The following is a 19,382-nucleotide window of genomic DNA, read 5'->3' on the forward strand; positions in this document are numbered from 1 at the left end:
AATTATTTTGTCAGAACATGTCAAAAAATGACTTGTAAACGGCTTTAATGTCCAAAATGTTCAGACAAAATAATTTAAAGGGAACTGAGATTTATATATTATTTTACTTGTGAACATCTATATTGGAATGTCCTAAAGAGTAAATGTTTCTGCTTCTGGATCATGTCTATTGAGGAGATTGTGTTAAAAAAACTGAATAAATTACATGTTCATTCATACATAAATTTATTGAAATTGGTCTACGTTCTAAAAGTGGAAATAACATTAGGTTAACTTCAACTATGCATAAAGTATTGTCCTTCTAAACACGACGTGGTATATTTTCATCGAAAATTAAAAGTGGTATAGCAGTAACGTTAGTTGGTAATCATTTGTAACAGTTATTACTAGTAATCATCAAGTAATACAAAAATACGCCTAAGTTTACTACAGTACAGATACGAGAAAAATATACTAACACGATACAGATATAGATTAAACACATTACACATTTTTCATTCATTCCAGACTACTGTTCACTATTTCAGATCTATTCATCCATTGATAATAACTAACAATCAGTTGATATAGGTATTATCTCCTGTACTAGATTTATCTATTTTTCATTTGAACATGTTTGCTCTTTGTTCGGTTACCCCAGTATTGAAAATTTATTGTACCACTTTCAAGTCTATTTGAAATTTGAGTTAATTGATCATACATTCGCTCCAGATCATTTTCACCCACTATTCAAGTCATTATATTTTAAAAAAAGGTTTTCACTAGCCACATACAATATTCAGCACTGTCTAATGCTTCTTCTCCCTTAGATGTTTCAGTATCTTTGCTACTGTACTTCTCAAAGCTGTCCTATCTCCCTATTGGAATACTGCTTTTCACTATCAGTCATTTGTCTCACTCTCTCACTATCCACATTCACTGTCCAATGTTTTCCTCTCGCTTGGGCTTTTTAGTATCTTTGCCTCTTCTCAAAGCTACCTCCATTTCCCTATCGGAAATCAGCTGGAAGACCTTACGCTTCATCTCGATCTGATCAGCTATCGGAAAAGTATGTACAGTTTTGGCCATCGACACAAAAAACGTCGTCAGTGAGTCCTCGGTTGGTACGTCACTACTCTTCCTGGCTAGGTAGTCCTCCAGAACGTTGGTGACGACCTCGTCGCGTAGCTCAAGCCGGGTGCGTTTGGCTGGGGGAGCGTCAGTCTGGGACAACGCCAAATCCCACAGGTTGAAGGTGGGAATGTTGGTGTCGCTGCGTGACTGAGTCTCGTCGTTGTCGTTGCCGTTGATGATCTCCATTGCGGCCTCGATGTCGTGCTGCTTGTCTTCGGAGTCGTCCGACCCGGACGCGGGTGCGGGAGGGGTGTCGTCCAGCAGGTGGCTGGCCAGGAAGGCTAGCTCCTGGAAGTAGCGCGGTGGTTTGGAGTTGGTTGCGCCCGGCATGCGGCATCGGCTGCGGCGTCGCTTCAACGCCTTGCGGTGGTTGTCGCGTACCTTGGCCCAGCGTTCTTTGCAGTCGGTGCCTGAAATCGTACAATTAAACAAATCAAGGTGTCTGTCATCAAAACTGGATTGACATTACAAGAAGATGTACACACATTGAACTACAGTACAGAGAGAGAGAGAGAGAGAGAGAAGAGGGAGAGAGGAGAAGAGATGAGAGAGAGAGAGAGAGAGGATGAGAGAGAGTAGAGGAGACGAGATTAGATTTCCTTATTCTATATGTTACAATATTTATGGAGAGAGAGAGAGAGAGAGAGAGAGAGAGAGAGAGAGATTAGATTTCCTTATTCATGTATGTTACAATATTTACTGGCGAGAGAGAGAGAGAGAGAGTGAGAGAGAGAGAGACAGTAAATAATAATATATTATTTGTGCTTGTAATAGATCAATCAATCAATCAAATCAAAGTTTATTCATCAAAAACAATTATAATACAAATTAGAATACTATAATAATTGATAGAATTTAAACAATGATTAATACAATTTTATTCAAGTATATGTATGAGTATATTATGTTTATTCAATTATATTTTTAATGATATTTCATATTATAAAGAGTTTGTAATATGTTTTGAATATTCTAATTGGCAATAACTGAAATTGAAATTAAATTGAATTGAAATGAAGTTTCATTTCAAGATAATCCAATGAATAAATACACCCCACTATAGATTATTTGTGTTGGGGTATACTACACTGTGTATATAGATGTAATATAGAGTTGTGAATTTTCCCGATACATACAAGAGTGTGTTTAGCTCAATTCATAATTCATTTAAGATACACAATTATTAATTAAAATGGTTGGGGAAATTGTATATTATATGTGCTTGTAATAGATGTAATATCAATATAGAGCTGGTAATTTCCCCGACACATACAAGAGTGTGTTTAGCCCAATTCATAATATTCATTTATTCATTCGAGATGCACAATTATTAATTTAAATAATTTGGGGAGGCCAACAGGTACTGCCCAAAACTGTTCCTCTCTCGAATTTTGATTCACATACAAGTCCAGAAAGAAGTTTATGGCTTCATTTCATTCGCGATAAAATATTGATACCGGATTTTACATGAATAGAGAATGAAGATAGCATGAATGCAGTACATTTTTTGCATATTTTCATCTTTGACTAGAAATGTAACCAGTCTAATTGAAGTATTCCTTATGTTAATGAGTACCTAGTAATCAGGTGTCTGCTTGCATTCGAATCTAATAATAATAATTAATAAGTTTAAAACTAAGTTATATAAGTATTGAACTAGGAATGAGTGTGATAAGTTATGCTAGCAGTAGCTATGTAGCGTAGTGTGCTAGACAAAGAGACAAACAAATTGCTCAGGTACTGATAACAGTAGGGGAACGCAGTGTTGCCGCTCAACTTGGCAACTGCGCATCAACCGTCACTTTTCAACCAAAAGCAAACCCTACTCAAACTCTACTTTTTCAAGCCGGCCGGCAAAAAGTAGTCTACCTTATAATATTCTGTATTAGAAGGGTGTGAACCTATTTCTGCATAATTTCCACTGCAACTATCAAATCCTAATCAAAACATAACCTAGAGTCATAATATTTGCTTACAAAATGGCATACTAAAGCCTGGTTTTCATTAGTAGAGTTAGGGTCGTTTAAACAGTGACAGTTTAAACTAAATTTCATTTTAAACTGGATTAAATCCATATCAAGTCTCGTTATTTATTTATTTATTAGATAGAGCGAACAATACAATAGTCGGAAAAGAAAAAAACAGGCTATTGCCCAAAACTTCTCCAATTTCCTGATTTTGTCACAAATCGTCCAAATATTATGTAGGTTATGTTCACTTCAATTTCAACACAAATCTTTAATCTGAAACTAAAATCAGAATAAAATGTTATAATTTGTTACATTTTGAGTTTAAGCCACCAGCTGATTGAATTCAGTTTAAGCTTTCAAACGGCCCTTAGTGGTAGAGTTCCCTGGGCATGTACTAACTCTCCCAATGAAAACGCTGATGGTAGAGTATTAGTTTATAGTAGAGTAGTGTGGGATAGCATCGTGGGATAATCGTACTCTACCACTTCCCTTCCCCCACCACCGCTTCTCACTCTACTCTACCACTACTATGACAGTTTAAAGTAGATCTCACTTTACTCCACTTTAATGCCTGTTAGTCATAATTGATGAATTTTTGTGTGTGCTGTTTTGGTCGGTTGTGTGATGTCTAGGTAGAATGTTGGAGTGATAATTTTTTGTGCTTTTTTTGTGTTGTTCAATGTCTATTGGGTTGTTGTAGGTGAAGAGGTAAATGAAGCTGATAGTTTGAAGTAAATGTGTCTTACCAAGTTGTGTGATGGCTATACAGTAATATCTGTTAGTCATAATTAATTTATGAATATTTGTTTGCTGTTGTCTAATGTCTAGGTAGAGTGTTGGAGTGGCAATTTTTGTGTGTTGTCCAATGGGTTGTTGTAAGTGAAGAGGTAAATGAAGCTGTTAGTTTGAAGTAAATGTGGCTTACCAAGTTGTTTGATGGCTATACAGTAATATCTGTTAGTCATAATAATTAATTTATGAATATTTGTTTGCTGTTTCTAATGTCTAGGTAGAGTGTTGGAGTGGCAATTTTTGTGTGTTGTCCAATGGGTTGTTGTAAGTGAAGAGGTAAATGAAGCTGTTAGTTTGAAGTAAATGTGGCTTACCAAGTTGTTTGATGGCTATACAGTAATATCTGTTAGTCATAATTAATTTATGAATATTTGTTTGCTGTTGTCTAATGTCTAGGTAGAGTGTTGAGTGGCAATTTTTGTGTGTTGTCCAATGGGTTGTTGTAAGTGAAGAGGTAAATGAAGCTGTTAGTTTGAAGTAAATGTGGCTTACCAAGTTGTTTGATCGCTACAGTAATGTCTGTTAGTCATAATTAATTTATGAATATTTGTGTGCTGTTGACTTATGTGTAGGTAGAATATTGGAGTGGCAATTTTTGTGTATTGTCCAATGGGTTGCTGTAGGTGAGAAGGTAAATGATACTGATGGTTTGAAGTAAATGTGGCTTACCAAGTTGTTTGATGGCTACAGTAATATCTGTTAGTCATAATTAATTTATGAATATTTGTGTGCTGTTGTCTTATGTGTAGGTAGAATATTGGAGTGGCAATTTTTGTGTGTTGTCCAATGTCTATGGGGTTGTTAGGCCTAATAAATGAGGCTTATTAGGTAATTTGATGGCTACGGTTAGTCATAATTAATTGATGAGTGCTGTTGTCTAATGTCTAGGTAGAATGTTGGAGTGGCAATTTTTGTGTGTTGTCCAATGGCTTGTTGTAAGTGAAGAGGTATATGAAGCTGATAGTTTGAAGTAAATGTGGCTTACCAAGTTGTTTGATCGCTACACTAATGTCTGTTAGTCATAATTTATTAATTGATGATTTTTTGTGTGATGTTGTGTAATGTCTAGCTAGAATGTTGGGATGGCAATTTTTGTGTGTTGTCCAATGGGTTGTTGTTGGTTAGGAGGTAAATGATGCTGATGGTTTGTAGTGAATGTGGCTTACTAGGTTGTTTGATGGCAGCGCCGATTTGTTCCCAGACCACCTCGCGGCGGGCGTTGTTGAAGTAGTCGTGATGGTTGGCATCGTACAGCTCGGGGAAGTTTTGCACCTGTGCTATCAGTGCAGGAATGTCCATGATGCACGGAGGCAAGCGTCGCACTGACTGAACTGAACAGAGCAGCAAAATGGCGGATGTGCCGTCCCGGCCTGGCCTGGCCGTGCCTAGCCGTGCCGTGCCGAATGGCCGCCTGTAGCATCCGGCTCGGTCGTTCACCCTGGTCGGTCGGGCGTGTTCACTGCAAACTGTCAGCACAATGCGTGAATAGCATCAATGCGCCCCGTCCAACAAATGCTGACTCGGTCACCCTTAGTCAGGTTCTGTTTAAACTGTCAGGGCTTTTCATTGATAAAATTTATTCTTCCCGTTGTAACAATTCTGACTAGTCCACCATTTTCAGTCAGCAGATAGGTTCACTGCAAACTGTCAGCATTAATTGCATGGGGAGCGATGGTGTTGTTGATTAGGAAAGCTGACAATCTGATGTCAAACTAACTACAGCTTTCACTTTAATCTGTCAGTGTTTCTCATTGATAGCATCCATTCTTCCCTTTTCAACAATTCTGGCTAGTCCACCCTTTTCAGTCAGCTTACAGGTTCATCTCAAATTGTCAGCTCTCCTCATGAATAGCATCCATTTTTCCCCTTTCAACAATTCTGACTTCGTCACCCTTTTCAGTCAGCTTACAAGTTCACTTCAAATTGTCAGTTCTCCTCATGAATAGCATCCATTTCTTCCCTTTTCAATAATTCTGACTTGGTCACCCTTTTCAGTCAACAGTTAGATTCAACACAACCTGTCATTATAGGTTGGATGTAAAAAGTGTTGGTATTGTAAATGACGAATGCTGACTGGTTGAAATGAATTTCACTTTGAGCATACTAGGGGGCTATTCTTCTTGTTACCCTCCCCGTTATTCTATTATGTTTACTCTGTTGCTGTCACTCTTATTCGTCTTTCTATGATTCTTTCTTCCCAAGCGAAACGTGTTCTTTACAAAACGTCGTGGAACCAAATTTGTAGTTTCAATAGTAGTATAGTATACTATGTATTGTCAGCTGAAAATTCTGGCTTTTGAAATTATTTCCTTCCAATTAATGGTAGTAATTGCATTTTATTCAATTATCAAAACATAATAATTATATCTTATCGCTCACCGGAGGTTCTACTTTCGCTGTTCTTCAAATTCAAATTAAATTCAAATTCTTTATTTACACAATCTGTACAAATAGCATGTAACAATATCAGTGTTTCATTATAACATTAATCATTACATTACAAGCTTGCTATCCTTATCATATCCTCTTATTTCTATGGTTCTTTCTATTAAATTTTATTCGTATTGTTACTTCTTTCTCTTTCATTTGTTCACTTGTTGTCCTTCTCCTATTTCAATCTTCTTAGACCGGTTTTGGTTATTACACCATTGTCAATCTCTGATAAACTGAGAATCTCTGAGTTCTTTACCGGTCTTTCTAAGTATCAATAAATCTGTGGTTTTTGACAATTTCTTAGTCTTTTTCATTCAATATAAATAATTATCACAATATCAACTTCTCTACTACACAAAAAGTTCTATCACTCACCTTTTCATTGGCATCTTTTTATTACCATTTTGTGATGACGGGTGCTCTAGTTTTCCGATCATCCCAATTCTTCTCTCTTCCTCATTCTCTCTTTATCATTCTATCTCTCTTTCTTTCTTCCACTCCCCTCTTTCACTGTCTTTCTTTTCTCATATTTCTTTCTCTTCCGACATCTCCCTTCCCTTTTTAGAGGTCGGAAGAGCTGTGAGTAGGAGGGAGGGAGAGATGGATGTAGAGTATTGATTTTGTGAAATGTCCGTGACGTCCTGTCCTGTCCCTGCCGGCCGTGCCGTGCCTAGCTGAACGGTCCGGATTATTGCGCAGTATGTTGTAACGGAAATTAACGAGAGTGATGTATTTTACGATATTGGTTTTGTTTGGAGTTGCAAGGTAGAGTAGAGCTGTAAACGTAGGAAGATCTGTTGAGTCAATAATAATGATAATAATATCAAATAAATTTTTATTTCATTTAAAATACAAACAAGCTATCAAACGAAATGAATAGTATACTGAATACAATATAACATTTACTGCAAATATGAATAAATGTAATTTTCGATTAACCTACTCAACTATGAAATGAGAAACCCATGTATGTACCAGGGTAGTTGCAAGTAGCAGAAAATGTTAACAAATGTTGAATATTTGGTTTGAAACTATATTTGGAAATAATGATTTATCAAATGATGCTATTTGGGTATGCTTTGACTAATTTCAACCCTAGGTGCTAGTTGCAATGTTCACAAATATTTGAAATCTGGTTTTAAACTATGTATTGCAAAAACAGTGACTGATCAAATGATGCTGTATCGGTCTGCTTTGGCTAATTTTACTTTCCTTGCCCTATTACCATAGGTAAGGAAAGTATTGCTTTCCGAAAAAAATTAAGGTACCCCAATTTCTAAATTTCTATACGTTTCAAGGTCCCCTGAGTCCAAAAAACTGGTTTTTGGGTATTGGTCTGTATGTGTGTGTGTGTGTGTGTGTGTGTGTGTGTGTGTGTGTGTGTGTATGAGTGTATGTGCGTCTGTGTACACGATATCTCATCTCCCAATTAACGGAATGACTTGAAATTTGGAACTTAAGGTCCTTTCACTATAAGGATCCGACACGAACAATTTCGATCAAATGCAATTCAAGATGGCGGCTAAAATGGCGAAAATGTTGTCAAAAACAGGGTTTTTCGTGATTTTCTCGGAAACGGCTCCAACGATTTTGATCAAATTCATATCTAAAATATTCATCGATAAGCTCTATCAACTGCCACAAGTCCCATATCTGTAAAAATTTCAGGAGCTCCGCCCCATCAATGCAGATAGATTCCCAATTATCAGGCTTCATATACAATTGAAACAAAAAAAATCAAGTGGGGTAGATTGAGCATGAAAATCTCTACAATTAATGTTCAGTAACATTTTCACCTAAAATTGAAAATAAGCTTCAAATTCGAGAAAATGTGATTATTCAATTGCAAATTATTGTTGATTCTATTAAATCATTCACTATGAAGAGATAGCAGACCTCATGTGTGTCTCCAGCGTTATTGCCCTGTCACCAGCTGGCTCAAATATTTGAATAGTAGACTTGAGAAGCGCGGGAACACTAGCGTCAGTGATCAATTTTCATAACGGCAAGGAAAGTTGTGTGAGTGCGCCACACCAGATTTTTTACCCTGATTTGCATGATTCGAGTTTATCTTCAACAGTTAACTGTCTGTACTCCTATCTTTCAACTCTTCTAGCTCAGCTCTAGCTTTCATCATTTTAGCTTAGTTTTATCACAAACTAACTCTGGGCTCCATATTCTCTACAATTTCTCTGATAGAAACCTTCCTATATAGACCTACGTTTTCTTTTCTATAAATGTAGCTGTAGTTTATGCCCATTTATTGACTTCTTTTATTTCATGCAAAAATAAATAAATTATTATTAGGAATTGAAAAATATGTCAACATGTTAGGAATGAAAATTAAACTAGATTATTCTATAAATGAATGGAAAACAAGCACGATTATTCAATAAAATGAATAAAAAACTAATAATATGATTGAATAATCAAGTAACAAATAAAATTATACAATCTGCACGTGGTAACCATCTTGGAACAGCCATAAACATTCACCCATAAACATCCAACCATACATAGGTCACCATGTTTATGTAGCTGTCCATAACTTATGGTAACAGGCCGACATGGATCTGCAAATTATGTAAGCAAACTTTTTAAAAATAGTTTGTATCCCATCGACTGGAACAGGCATCTAATTATGGTTCGTGACGAAAATCGCATGTACAAGTTGCAATCTTTTCATCATTTAGTGACCACTTTTCAGCAACACACGTTTCATTTTACTTCTTTCTCAAGTTGAGTTATTAATGTTCGTCGGTTTATTATCTTAGATCGTGTACTGAGTTAACGTTAACACAAGCTCTGAAATTATGTTTCAATTACCTGGAACCTAATAACGGTGTAGATCTTGGTGTAAAGGTGTTTATTTGGTTAATCTTTGCTGTGAAAATGTTGAATTGATTGTTTGGCCTTCACTTGTAAATTGTTTAACAAAAAATACAAATTACAAATTATATTGAGTAAATTGTTGAATCAAAATAAATTTGAATTTAGTTGTGTGAATTGTTCAATCAAAATTATGAATTTAGTTTGAGTGAGCATAGAATAAAAAATTCTTGTAAAGATTAATAATTTATAGCTTTTCTCTGGTTTGGGTAAATTGTTCAATCAAAATTATTGTGAGTTAGAACATTGTCCAAAAAAGTTTCTGCCCGACAATTTCTCTCCAACAACGATTTTCAAAAATGGATTCTCCCCATTAGATGCTGACATTGTGGAATCTGACCATAATTGACTATTTGGAAGAAATCGATTAACAATTCCCCAATGGATTCACTTTTTAAAAACGTTTTTCCATTCATCAAGTCGATAATATATCGGATTTTACTGTATCATCTTGAATATTGTATTCTTTAAATCGATTGATTCATTGACTTTTTCCGTTAGGGAAATTGTTTACTCACAATTAATTTATTGAGTATACAATTTTAAAAAAAGCTACTCATATTTAAGTTTTATAAACTAAATCAAATAGCTGATATGGTAATAATGAAAAATATTTATTATGCTTATGCGCAATCACTTTTCCAATATGGAATTGAGATATGGGGGGCTGCTTATGATATCCATATGAACAAATTATTCACATTACAGAAACACCTTATCAGAGCTGCATTATACAGGCCAAGATTGTACCCTAGTAGACTTACATATGTTAAAAGAATCATATTATTCATTAATAAGAATAGTGATACATTCAACTTAAGGAATAATCCATATAATTTGCGTCCCTCCAATCCATTACAATTTGATATTCACTTTACCAGCTTAAGTGTATGTAGACGTCAGTTTGAATATCAGTGTTTATCAATAAAGTCCCAACTGATTTCATTATTAATAGAATTACAAAATCCATAATGAATCTTATACTGGATTGGATTAGGATAAATGTTTATTTTAAATTATCTATATCCATTATGTAGTGTTTCATTCTTATGTTATAAATTTTAAAAAATATTATTGTCATGGCTTCCTTGAATTGGTCTTTTTGAGTTTGTCACTTGCTTGTGATTTTGATTTTGTTACTTTGTCTTATCGTTTGTAAGTATTGAGATGTGACCTGGTTTCCATAATTTTAGTTATTCTAGTGGTTTGAATAAGCTCTTTTTCTTTCTATTGACATGTTTGCTGTACCTAGTTGTTCGAACTCACTGCCGGCGCACAAGTTTTCTTTGCCATTTTGTAAGTTAGAATATTTATTTTATCAATCTGTATTATTTTATGGCAAATAAATGAATTTGAATTTGAGATTTTTATTTTTATTTCTTTTCATTGATTCATCTAAGATTCTACAAAATCATCTTATTTGAATGCTTTATTACTATTATCAGAAAAAAAACTTCTATACTAGATTGTTTATTCAATGCTATTATTTGAAATTGCATGTATCAAATTAGGCCTGCCTTAACTGTTATATCACTGTATAACTACGTAACCCAGTTCGACAAACTGACTTGCAATATTAATTATGATGCGAGACAAGGTCACGTTAAACCCACACGGTATGGCTGAGATCCAACAACCGATATTTACGTTTCTTAAATGCAGCTACTTTATCATAATTCAAGTCACAGCCTAAACGATATAGTATCATAAATTTAAATCTCTATCTAAATGGTGTTCAATGTTAGTGGGTTAGCGCGAAACCTACGCTAGTGAATTTTGCATGATCGTAAATTGGATTTGTCATATTAGCGAGGAAAGTATGAAATATATGAGGAATAAACTTGAATATTGATGTAATTGATTTTGGATTATAGAAGTGATTGGAATGATTGCTTACTTTATCAACACTATTAATGCTTACTGAATACATTATTTTGTTTTATTTTTCACTTTAAACTAGTAGTTCTGTGAACAGTAGACCTCGCGCTCAGTAAGTTACATTGACCTGTTGTTATGTTTTCACAAAAATTAATAAATAATTTATCAATTTAAAATGTCTAGAAAAAATCCTAAATAAGCATACAGCTTTCTGTCCTATCGTACCGTGACGTGTCGTCCCGGAATGTGAGTGTGAGCGCTGTTATCAGGTCTGGCTGCAACTGTCTACAACGTTGATGGAAAGATACATTTTCAAGATGTTCGATGTTTTTGAACGGGTAGCCTAATAACTACACTGATTTATGATCAATAATATTCTAAAGTCTGATTTTTACAGTAATATTGGCGTTCAAAGCAGACTCCTTTTCCTTTTGTATAATGCAAAATTTCAAAAAAACGTATGTATACGTCGACGCGAAATTCAAAAAGGAACATACCTGTCAAATTTCATGAAAATCTATTGCTGCGTTTCGCTGTAAATGCGGAACATAAAAACATAAAGAGAAATGCAAAACCGTCGACTTGAATCTTAGACCTCACTCCGCTCGGTCAAATATAGACTTTTGTTGATTTGCAACATTTGAAATATTTAATTACTCATTGGAACGTGAGTCCTTATAGAGAAAGTGAAATATATAGTACAAATATAGTTGCTGGTGTTTCTATAAATACGTGGGATACATTTTTGGAATATAATGACACATATAACTGAGTGGATTATTGTTCGCCGTATTTGCATGTAACCAATCTTATTCAATTAGGTATTACTGTAGTAGGAGGTTCATTCAACAGTAGGTGTTTCCATTCATATTTAGGTCAGTGCTATATAATGTTGGGTGTTCATTTTTGTGTCAAGGTCAGATTTGGTTGTAGGTGGTTGGATTTATGTTACTTGGGCTCTATTTTTTCTACCACAAGTCTGTTGTAGGTACAGATTCGCAAATTTCGCAGCAATTTGTCGTAATGGAACTGGCCCTTCTCTGCCATCTAAATAGCACAAATCCATGGGAAATGGATTCAGAATTTTTTTCATATCTGAATATAGGAAAATTTTAGTAGTAAATTAGTTACTGTCCTATTTCAAATTGTTCCCAAAAGCAGTCTTAAGTTTTTTTTTTAGCTTTCATTTATGCCATATTTATATCGTGCTAGTAAATAGCCTAGTCAAATCAGGACTTCAGGTAGCTTGTAATTGGTTAAATTTTACTCAACTTCCATTGGTTGTTATGACAACAGAATCGCTGCTCTCTTATTGGTTAGTTGTGATTGGTTGAATATTTCCTGTTAGATACTCAACTTCCATTAGCTGTTATCATGACTACGAAATGGTTCTCTCTGATTCGTATAATTGGATTCTCATCTCACATTGACTTTTATATGATTGAATAGTTGATTTCCTTTGGGTCAGGTTTTCATAGGTCAAATTATTAAACACTCGAATACAAAAACAATTTTATTAGTCATAATATTATAGCAAAAATCGACACAATACAATTAACATACAAATTTAATAAAAAATATGAATTCAATAGTGATTAATCCTAGTTTTCACAAGCATAATAAGAGCTTCTAGTATCTCCTACTTGGACTAATAAATGTTCGCAAAATGTCTAATTACTATGGGTTTAATCTTACTGTATTTCCCACGTAAATAGAGTTCGAAAACATATAGACCTACTGAACGTTAATTATTATTTTGGTCAATCGTATATATACTCAATTTACTCGATTTCTATTGTTCGTCTCCAAAATAAAATATTGCCGGTTTGAATTCACTCTTATTTGAATTATACTTTCTCATTGCTTATACTGTGCCTAGTTGAATTCTCTTCTACTCACCTCCCACTGGCTGTCGGTGTGACAACTGAATCGCTGCCCTCTCATTGGCTAGCTTGTGATAGGTTTCTTTCCTACTCAACTTCTATTGGTTGTCGCCGTAACAACAAAATGGCCGCTTCCTTATCAGTAGTTCAGCTTGCGTTTGGTTGACATGTTTCTCACTAACCTCTCGCTGTAACAAGGATCTCTACTCTCTCATTAGCAAGCTTGTGATTTATTAGATTCTGTCCTATTCTAATTTCATTGCCTTGATATGACATTGCTATCGCAATCAATATGATAAATCATTGCCGTGACATCAAAATCACTTCTTTCCCGTTTGTTAGCTTGTGATGGGTGAAATTATGTCTCGCTCAACTGTTCAACTGGCAGTAGTCATGGCAATTGAATTGCATTTCTCTCATTGGTTAACTTGTGTCTATCAATTGAAAATACTTACACTAGTTCCTGGTCCTCTCAAATATATATATTTCTAAATAGATAAAGTCATGTAACATAAAATCAACTCACTTAAATTACTTACACCTGGTGCCCTCAAATATGTATATTTTCAAATAAATAAACGCAATGTAACATAAATCAATTCTCATTGGAAACTACAGAGAAATCCAGGAGATGAACCTGAATTGAAATTATTGTCGTTAACCCTATTGATGAACCGGTTCAGTTATTAATGAAAAGAATCAAATCTACGTCTGGTTTTTCTATTTGGTTGCAAGTTTTTGAGATGACCCAGTGCTCTTTGACCCCTATAATTATTAGTATAAATACCTGAGGCAAGGTTTTCTGTTGCCCTTGTACGTGAAAGCATTTTTAATTGTTGAGAGAAAAGTGCTCAGATGTGGCCTGAGATATTGATTTTGCCCCAACTGTATACCAGCTTGAAAATGTTAATTACTCATTAGAACCGGTCTCAAACATTGAGAACTAAACTAACACCCACAAAAGAAACGTTTAAAAGTTATGTGAGGAGCATTTTAATGGCTTCTACTTGAAAGTAGTTGTGTTTGAGTGTTTACGGTATTTTTCACCCTATTTTCACGGTGATTCATTATTTCTGTAATTAGTGACTTCTCAACACAATAATATACATCATTAAAACATTTTCTTTTGGACTCAAAATTGTGTGTGAATTGAGTAATCATCTTTATAACCCATAGACTATGTATTCTAAACTAAGGTTTAAATCTGTTTTGGGCGAATGCCTGTTCTTCTTACCTGAATAGTTTATGAATCAATAAATATGAATAGAGTGAAGAATGCTGGCTTTAGACGTTCAGAGTCAATCTAAATATGAGCGGGACCGAGCCAATCTAGCTAGGCTGAATGTTGATGGTAAAAAGTTGTTCTTATTCTATTTCCAATTTCAAAATGTGTAGTTTTATTCTACTTAAAAAACTACTTGTTTGAAATGTTTTAAATAAAAGGGTTCTTCATGTTTTCATATTGTTTTTATTTATTTTATTCTACTTAATACAAGTTCATATTCGTAAGAAGACGAATTGTTAGTTGCTAATATATATTTAAAATTTTCTTTGTGACTCTTACTGACTAAACCATGTCACAAATCAAGGATATCCCCATAAGTACTTTGTAATCATGTTTGACATCTCTGAAAGACATCGTTATTAAAGGGTTGGAAAATGTGATGAACAAGAAAATCAAAACTTATATTAATCTGCTATTGAAGTAATTAAATATGATAACCACATCACAGGATTTCTATTTAAGCCTTGTGCACAGTATTTAATGTAATTCAATTGTGTAGAAAGGAATTCTATACTCACTTTAAGTTTCAAACATCAACTCAAGGTGATGACTTCAACTATTCAATAATAATAATAATAATTTCTCTGGATGTTGGACGACACATCCAGAAGAGTTATTCATAAATTCAGGAACATTACAATTATTTTTCATACATTTTCAATAATATAACAATATTCAAGGTTTACAAAATGATACCTCACTATATAATATATGTGTCGAGGTTATCATCAAATTAATACAAATTTATAACAGATAATACAAAAATCCAAAAAAATCTAAAACTAATACCCTAAGCATCACCTAGTACAATGATACTAAACCGAGGTACTATTTTCTACCTATAAATTACCATATTTAAAAAGAATACTACTTGAATCTAAATCTATTACTATTAGTTCCTCACTACTTTGTATCCCAATACTGAATAACCAATGTCTAATTTTTCTTTTGAAGCTATTGAAATTTTCCTCTCCTTTGATTTCTAATGGTATTCTATTAGATATTGTAGGCCCTAAATATCCTAGTGATCTTTGCCCCAATGCTGTATTCATTCTTGGTACTTCTTGATTGTAACGTTCTCTTATTCTAGTATTATGGCTATGATTTATGATATGGTTCCTATGTTGATGTTTTTTCATATACCCTAATAACAACAATATATACAATTGCCTAACGCTGAGTACTCTATTTTCTATAAATAATTCTACAGTTGGAAACAGGATTTCCCATTATTTTCAAAATGTGTTTTTGAGTTTTAAATAATGGATCTATAAAACTGAAGTTAGCTTCACCCCAAACTAACAGACCGTACCTTAAAAGAGATTCAACTAATGTTAAGTATACAGTTTTTAACATTTCTTTGTCTATGATACGCCTTAATTGATATAATTTGTATATAAGCTTCCTTATTTTGGCAGTTGTATATGTTATGTGCTTTTTCCATTTCAATGAATCATCTACTATTATTCCTAAATACTTTATATTGTCAGAGCGTTCTATTAGTATTTCAAATACCTCTTGAAATTCTCCCGCTCTCGTCGTCGTCTGCGAATCTCAATGGTGATCACAATACATTACACGGGTACAAAAACCAGGAAAGGAAAACGTTGTGTCGCTGTAAAAATAACTTTGGACATTAACCTAGTTTTTTGGAAAAAATTGGGTTCTTTGATTTGTAGAGTGACGCATAATACTGTAAATTTATGCTAATGTCACTTTTCTTTCCGTAAAAAACTGTGTTAATACCATCTCGGTATCTTCTAGGCCACTTTGGTGATTACTAGCGAATTACTGCCAATCGAACATTTAAAGAAATAAACTGACAATAAATATTTTATTGTAAGGTAGCGAGCTGTTAACGTTTGTAATATGGCATTCGATGAGGAAAGTTTCAGAAAATGGAGACAGTTTAGTTGGTGGTGAATGTCATTGGGATTCCTGCAGCGTTCCACTGCAGTCGTTTCGAAGATTAACGACCGTTTCCAAGGCTAAACTGGGGTTTAGTGAAGCCTCGTTCAGGTCTCCGAGGATGAGGTAGCATATAGGTGTAGGTATGCTAAGTTCGAGTTTGGTTAAGCCTAGTTTTGGTATCACAGAACAGAATGAAATGGTATAGAAAATTCGTGTAGGTAAACCAAATGAATTGTCGTTTAGGTTAGTAAGGTATCACTCTACTATAGTGAGGTCAACGTTATAATGACAGTGTTTGTTTAGTAATGGTATTGCTATCCTTGTCTATCATTCAACAAAGCGGATAGCGCTATCTCTATCTCCATTTGCTCTGTTGCCAGATCGTCTTTTAACAATGTAGAATTAATAATTAATCAACAAAATATTTCATTTTTTTTTTATTAATATTTTTTTATGAAAATTCATTGTGAAATTATTGAAAAATATTATTTCTCGCTTTATAAAATATGATTGATTATTTTAAACGAGAATGAATAGTTAATATTAAATCAATAAACCTGTACCAGCTATCGTTGACGGTAGAAGGCATTGACAAGACAGAGGATCGGCAACGTTGCTCTTTTATCTTTCTTCACTGCCATTATAACGTGGACCTCATTATAGGTATATCAGTAAACCAAATATTATACTGTAGTTTAAAATGGCCTCTATCAAAGGTGAAAAAATCCATTCTTGTAAACCATTCAGCTGAAATAAGTATAACAGAGTTATTGTAATATGGAGAGTTACATAGCTGCCATTTGGAATATGCAAATACTGTAGTTGTGGAATCCGCTCTGGGATTTCAAAATCGGAATTGGGTCGCCGGACCAATCACAATCGGAATCAAGTCGGAGCCGAGATGTGAAGTGAGAGAGTGAGAGAGTGAGTGAGAGAGGAAGGCATGTGATGTGTAATCTGATGTTGTGTGACTGTTCTAGATGGTGGGCAGGTGAGGAGAGTGTGTATAGAAGGGGGTGAAAAGAAAAAGAAGAATACGGAGAAGGTGGAGAAGAAGAAGATGCGGATGATGATGGAAAAGAAGATGATGATGAAGAAGAAGATGATGATGATGATGATGAAGATGATGATGATGATGATGAAGATGATGATGATGATGAAGAAGAAGATGATGATGATGAAAATGAAGAAGATTATGATGATGATGATGATGAAGAAGAAGATGATGATGATGATGATGATGATGAAGAAGAAGATGATGATGATGATGATGATGATGAAGAAGATGATGATGATGATGAAGAAGAAGATGATGATGAAGAAGAAGAAGATGATGATGATGATGATGATGATGATGATGATGATGAAGATTATGAAGATGGTGATGAACAAGAAGACGAAGAAGAAGAAGAAGAAGATGATGATGATGATGATGAAGAAGAAGATGAGAAGGAAAGTGGAAGAAGCAAGCAACATACATAAAAAATTTACATTATATCTAGCCTTCTGTAATTTTAGTGGAGATCTATTATACACATTTCTATCTTGATCTGTCATATGAGTTGTGACAGTATATTATGTCGGAATAGGAATAAATTGTACAGTATTTTGAATTTATGTGTGAGGTCTTGAATTCATCATTCTTGGTCCAAAGATTGAATTGTTTTTTTTATATATATTTTTGGATTCAAGGCCTTGTTTCTCTAACTCTTTTTCTTATATTCATTTATTGATTCATAATTAATTTAACCTGATTTCACTATTTTACACTACTTGTCAATTATTGTGAAACTGTTTTGTTCTTACATCATATGTGATTTAATAGAATTTAACACCTTTTCTTCTTAATGTTTTCAAATTTACATTAGTGGTTCCTCAGTTTAGTAGCTATCTTAGCATTCATCCACATCTAAATCCCCATTTGAGGATTTATTGTGACTAATAGCAATGAAAACTCATAAAATTAGTGCCAGACGAATTTTAATAGATCTGTATATTTATAGGTCTGAATAGACCTGTATCTTTAAATAGATCTGTAGACGATTTGAATATATCTGTGAATGCAATGATCATGACCAACAATCATGATCGATCAAAGTAACTATCGAGATCATTTCTTGACCACGAACAAATTAATGATCGATACAACTCGACGGTCTTAACCACGGTCAAGGTCAATCTAGTTTCCCACTAGGTCACTCAACCTACGATTCCCATTTTCCAAAATTTACTACCACTAAACCTAATTTCGGAACGCTGTTTCGTTCCCAACCATAAAATGAATTGGATACGTGATTCAGTTTGATGAAATTATTTGCTTTCATCACTAACGGTTGTCAGTTCCTTCAATAATATTATTTCATCAGCTTTATATCACTAATTTTTCCTCACATTTCACATGTAGCATTAAAATTCGAATTGATTATGCTCTTCGAAAAAAACGTTCTACTGATGATGATGTCTTGATTATTTCCGAAGTGGGATGTATACACACACGATTATACTAACACTAGTCAGTTTCTTTAATATTTTTATTAGCTTATCATCAACTTCTCCCATTTCCCAGAATGAGGGATTAAAATGGATTTGATTGCTTCGACATATCATTCTAAATATACAAGGATATAGTGTATACTATATAAATATGTATATACTAGTGAAACTAATCGCTTCTGAGCGGAATAAGAAATTAACGTGAAACCGGTTAAATATTCAACTTTCCTGATAGTTTTTTCAAGTTGAAATGACAGTAAATCCTATTTAGTGATATTCATTCTCAACGCATGTTGACGTGTAGTTGATTTGTTAAGCTTTCACCGGGGTTCTTTCAATGCAAATTGTAGAGGAAGTATTCCAGGAATGCGTGGATTTGTGTTAGTGGATTAATCTTTGCTGGCTGTTTCAGCTGTGTCAGAAGGTATTGAGGGAATTTCTAAGGTGTTTCTTGGTGAGATGTTAGATTGATATAAGTTATAAATCTTGAATGAAGTTTGTTATTAGTTCGGTCTGCCTTAGAGATCTCTTAGTTTGATACTATTAGGTCGAGATTAGATATTGATTTGGTATAATTTAAAATTATTTTTTATTCCTTTTAGATTTAAACTACTTTACAACTGTCTCAATTCGTGATAATGAATGAAATCTTAATTCTTCAGTTTGAATTCCTACTCTATTCAATGGCAACATTGAATATTATAGTGTCATCTTATAATGCGTTTTTTTTTAAAT

The 19,382-nt window shown here is 34.1% G+C and overlaps 1 protein-coding gene across 1 annotated transcript; it reads right to left on the reverse strand.

Moving 5' to 3' along the window:
- Positions 1-209: 209 nt before the first annotated feature.
- Positions 210-6,745, reverse strand: LOC111049940 (transcription factor Adf-1-like). The gene is made up of 3 exons (XM_039431833.1): positions 6,684-6,745; positions 5,042-5,334; positions 210-1,523 (listed from the first exon to the last, which is right to left on the reverse strand). Exons 1-3 carry the CDS (start codon positions 6,743-6,745, stop codon positions 916-918), a joined length of 963 nt encoding a protein of 320 aa, XP_039287767.1. The 3' UTR covers positions 210-915.
- Positions 6,746-19,382: the final 12,637 nt, after the last annotated feature.

Source organism: Nilaparvata lugens, chromosome 7 (assembly GCF_014356525.2).
Source record: "Nilaparvata lugens isolate BPH chromosome 7, ASM1435652v1, whole genome shotgun sequence".
NCBI classification, from domain to species: Eukaryota; Metazoa; Arthropoda; class Insecta; order Hemiptera; family Delphacidae; genus Nilaparvata; species Nilaparvata lugens.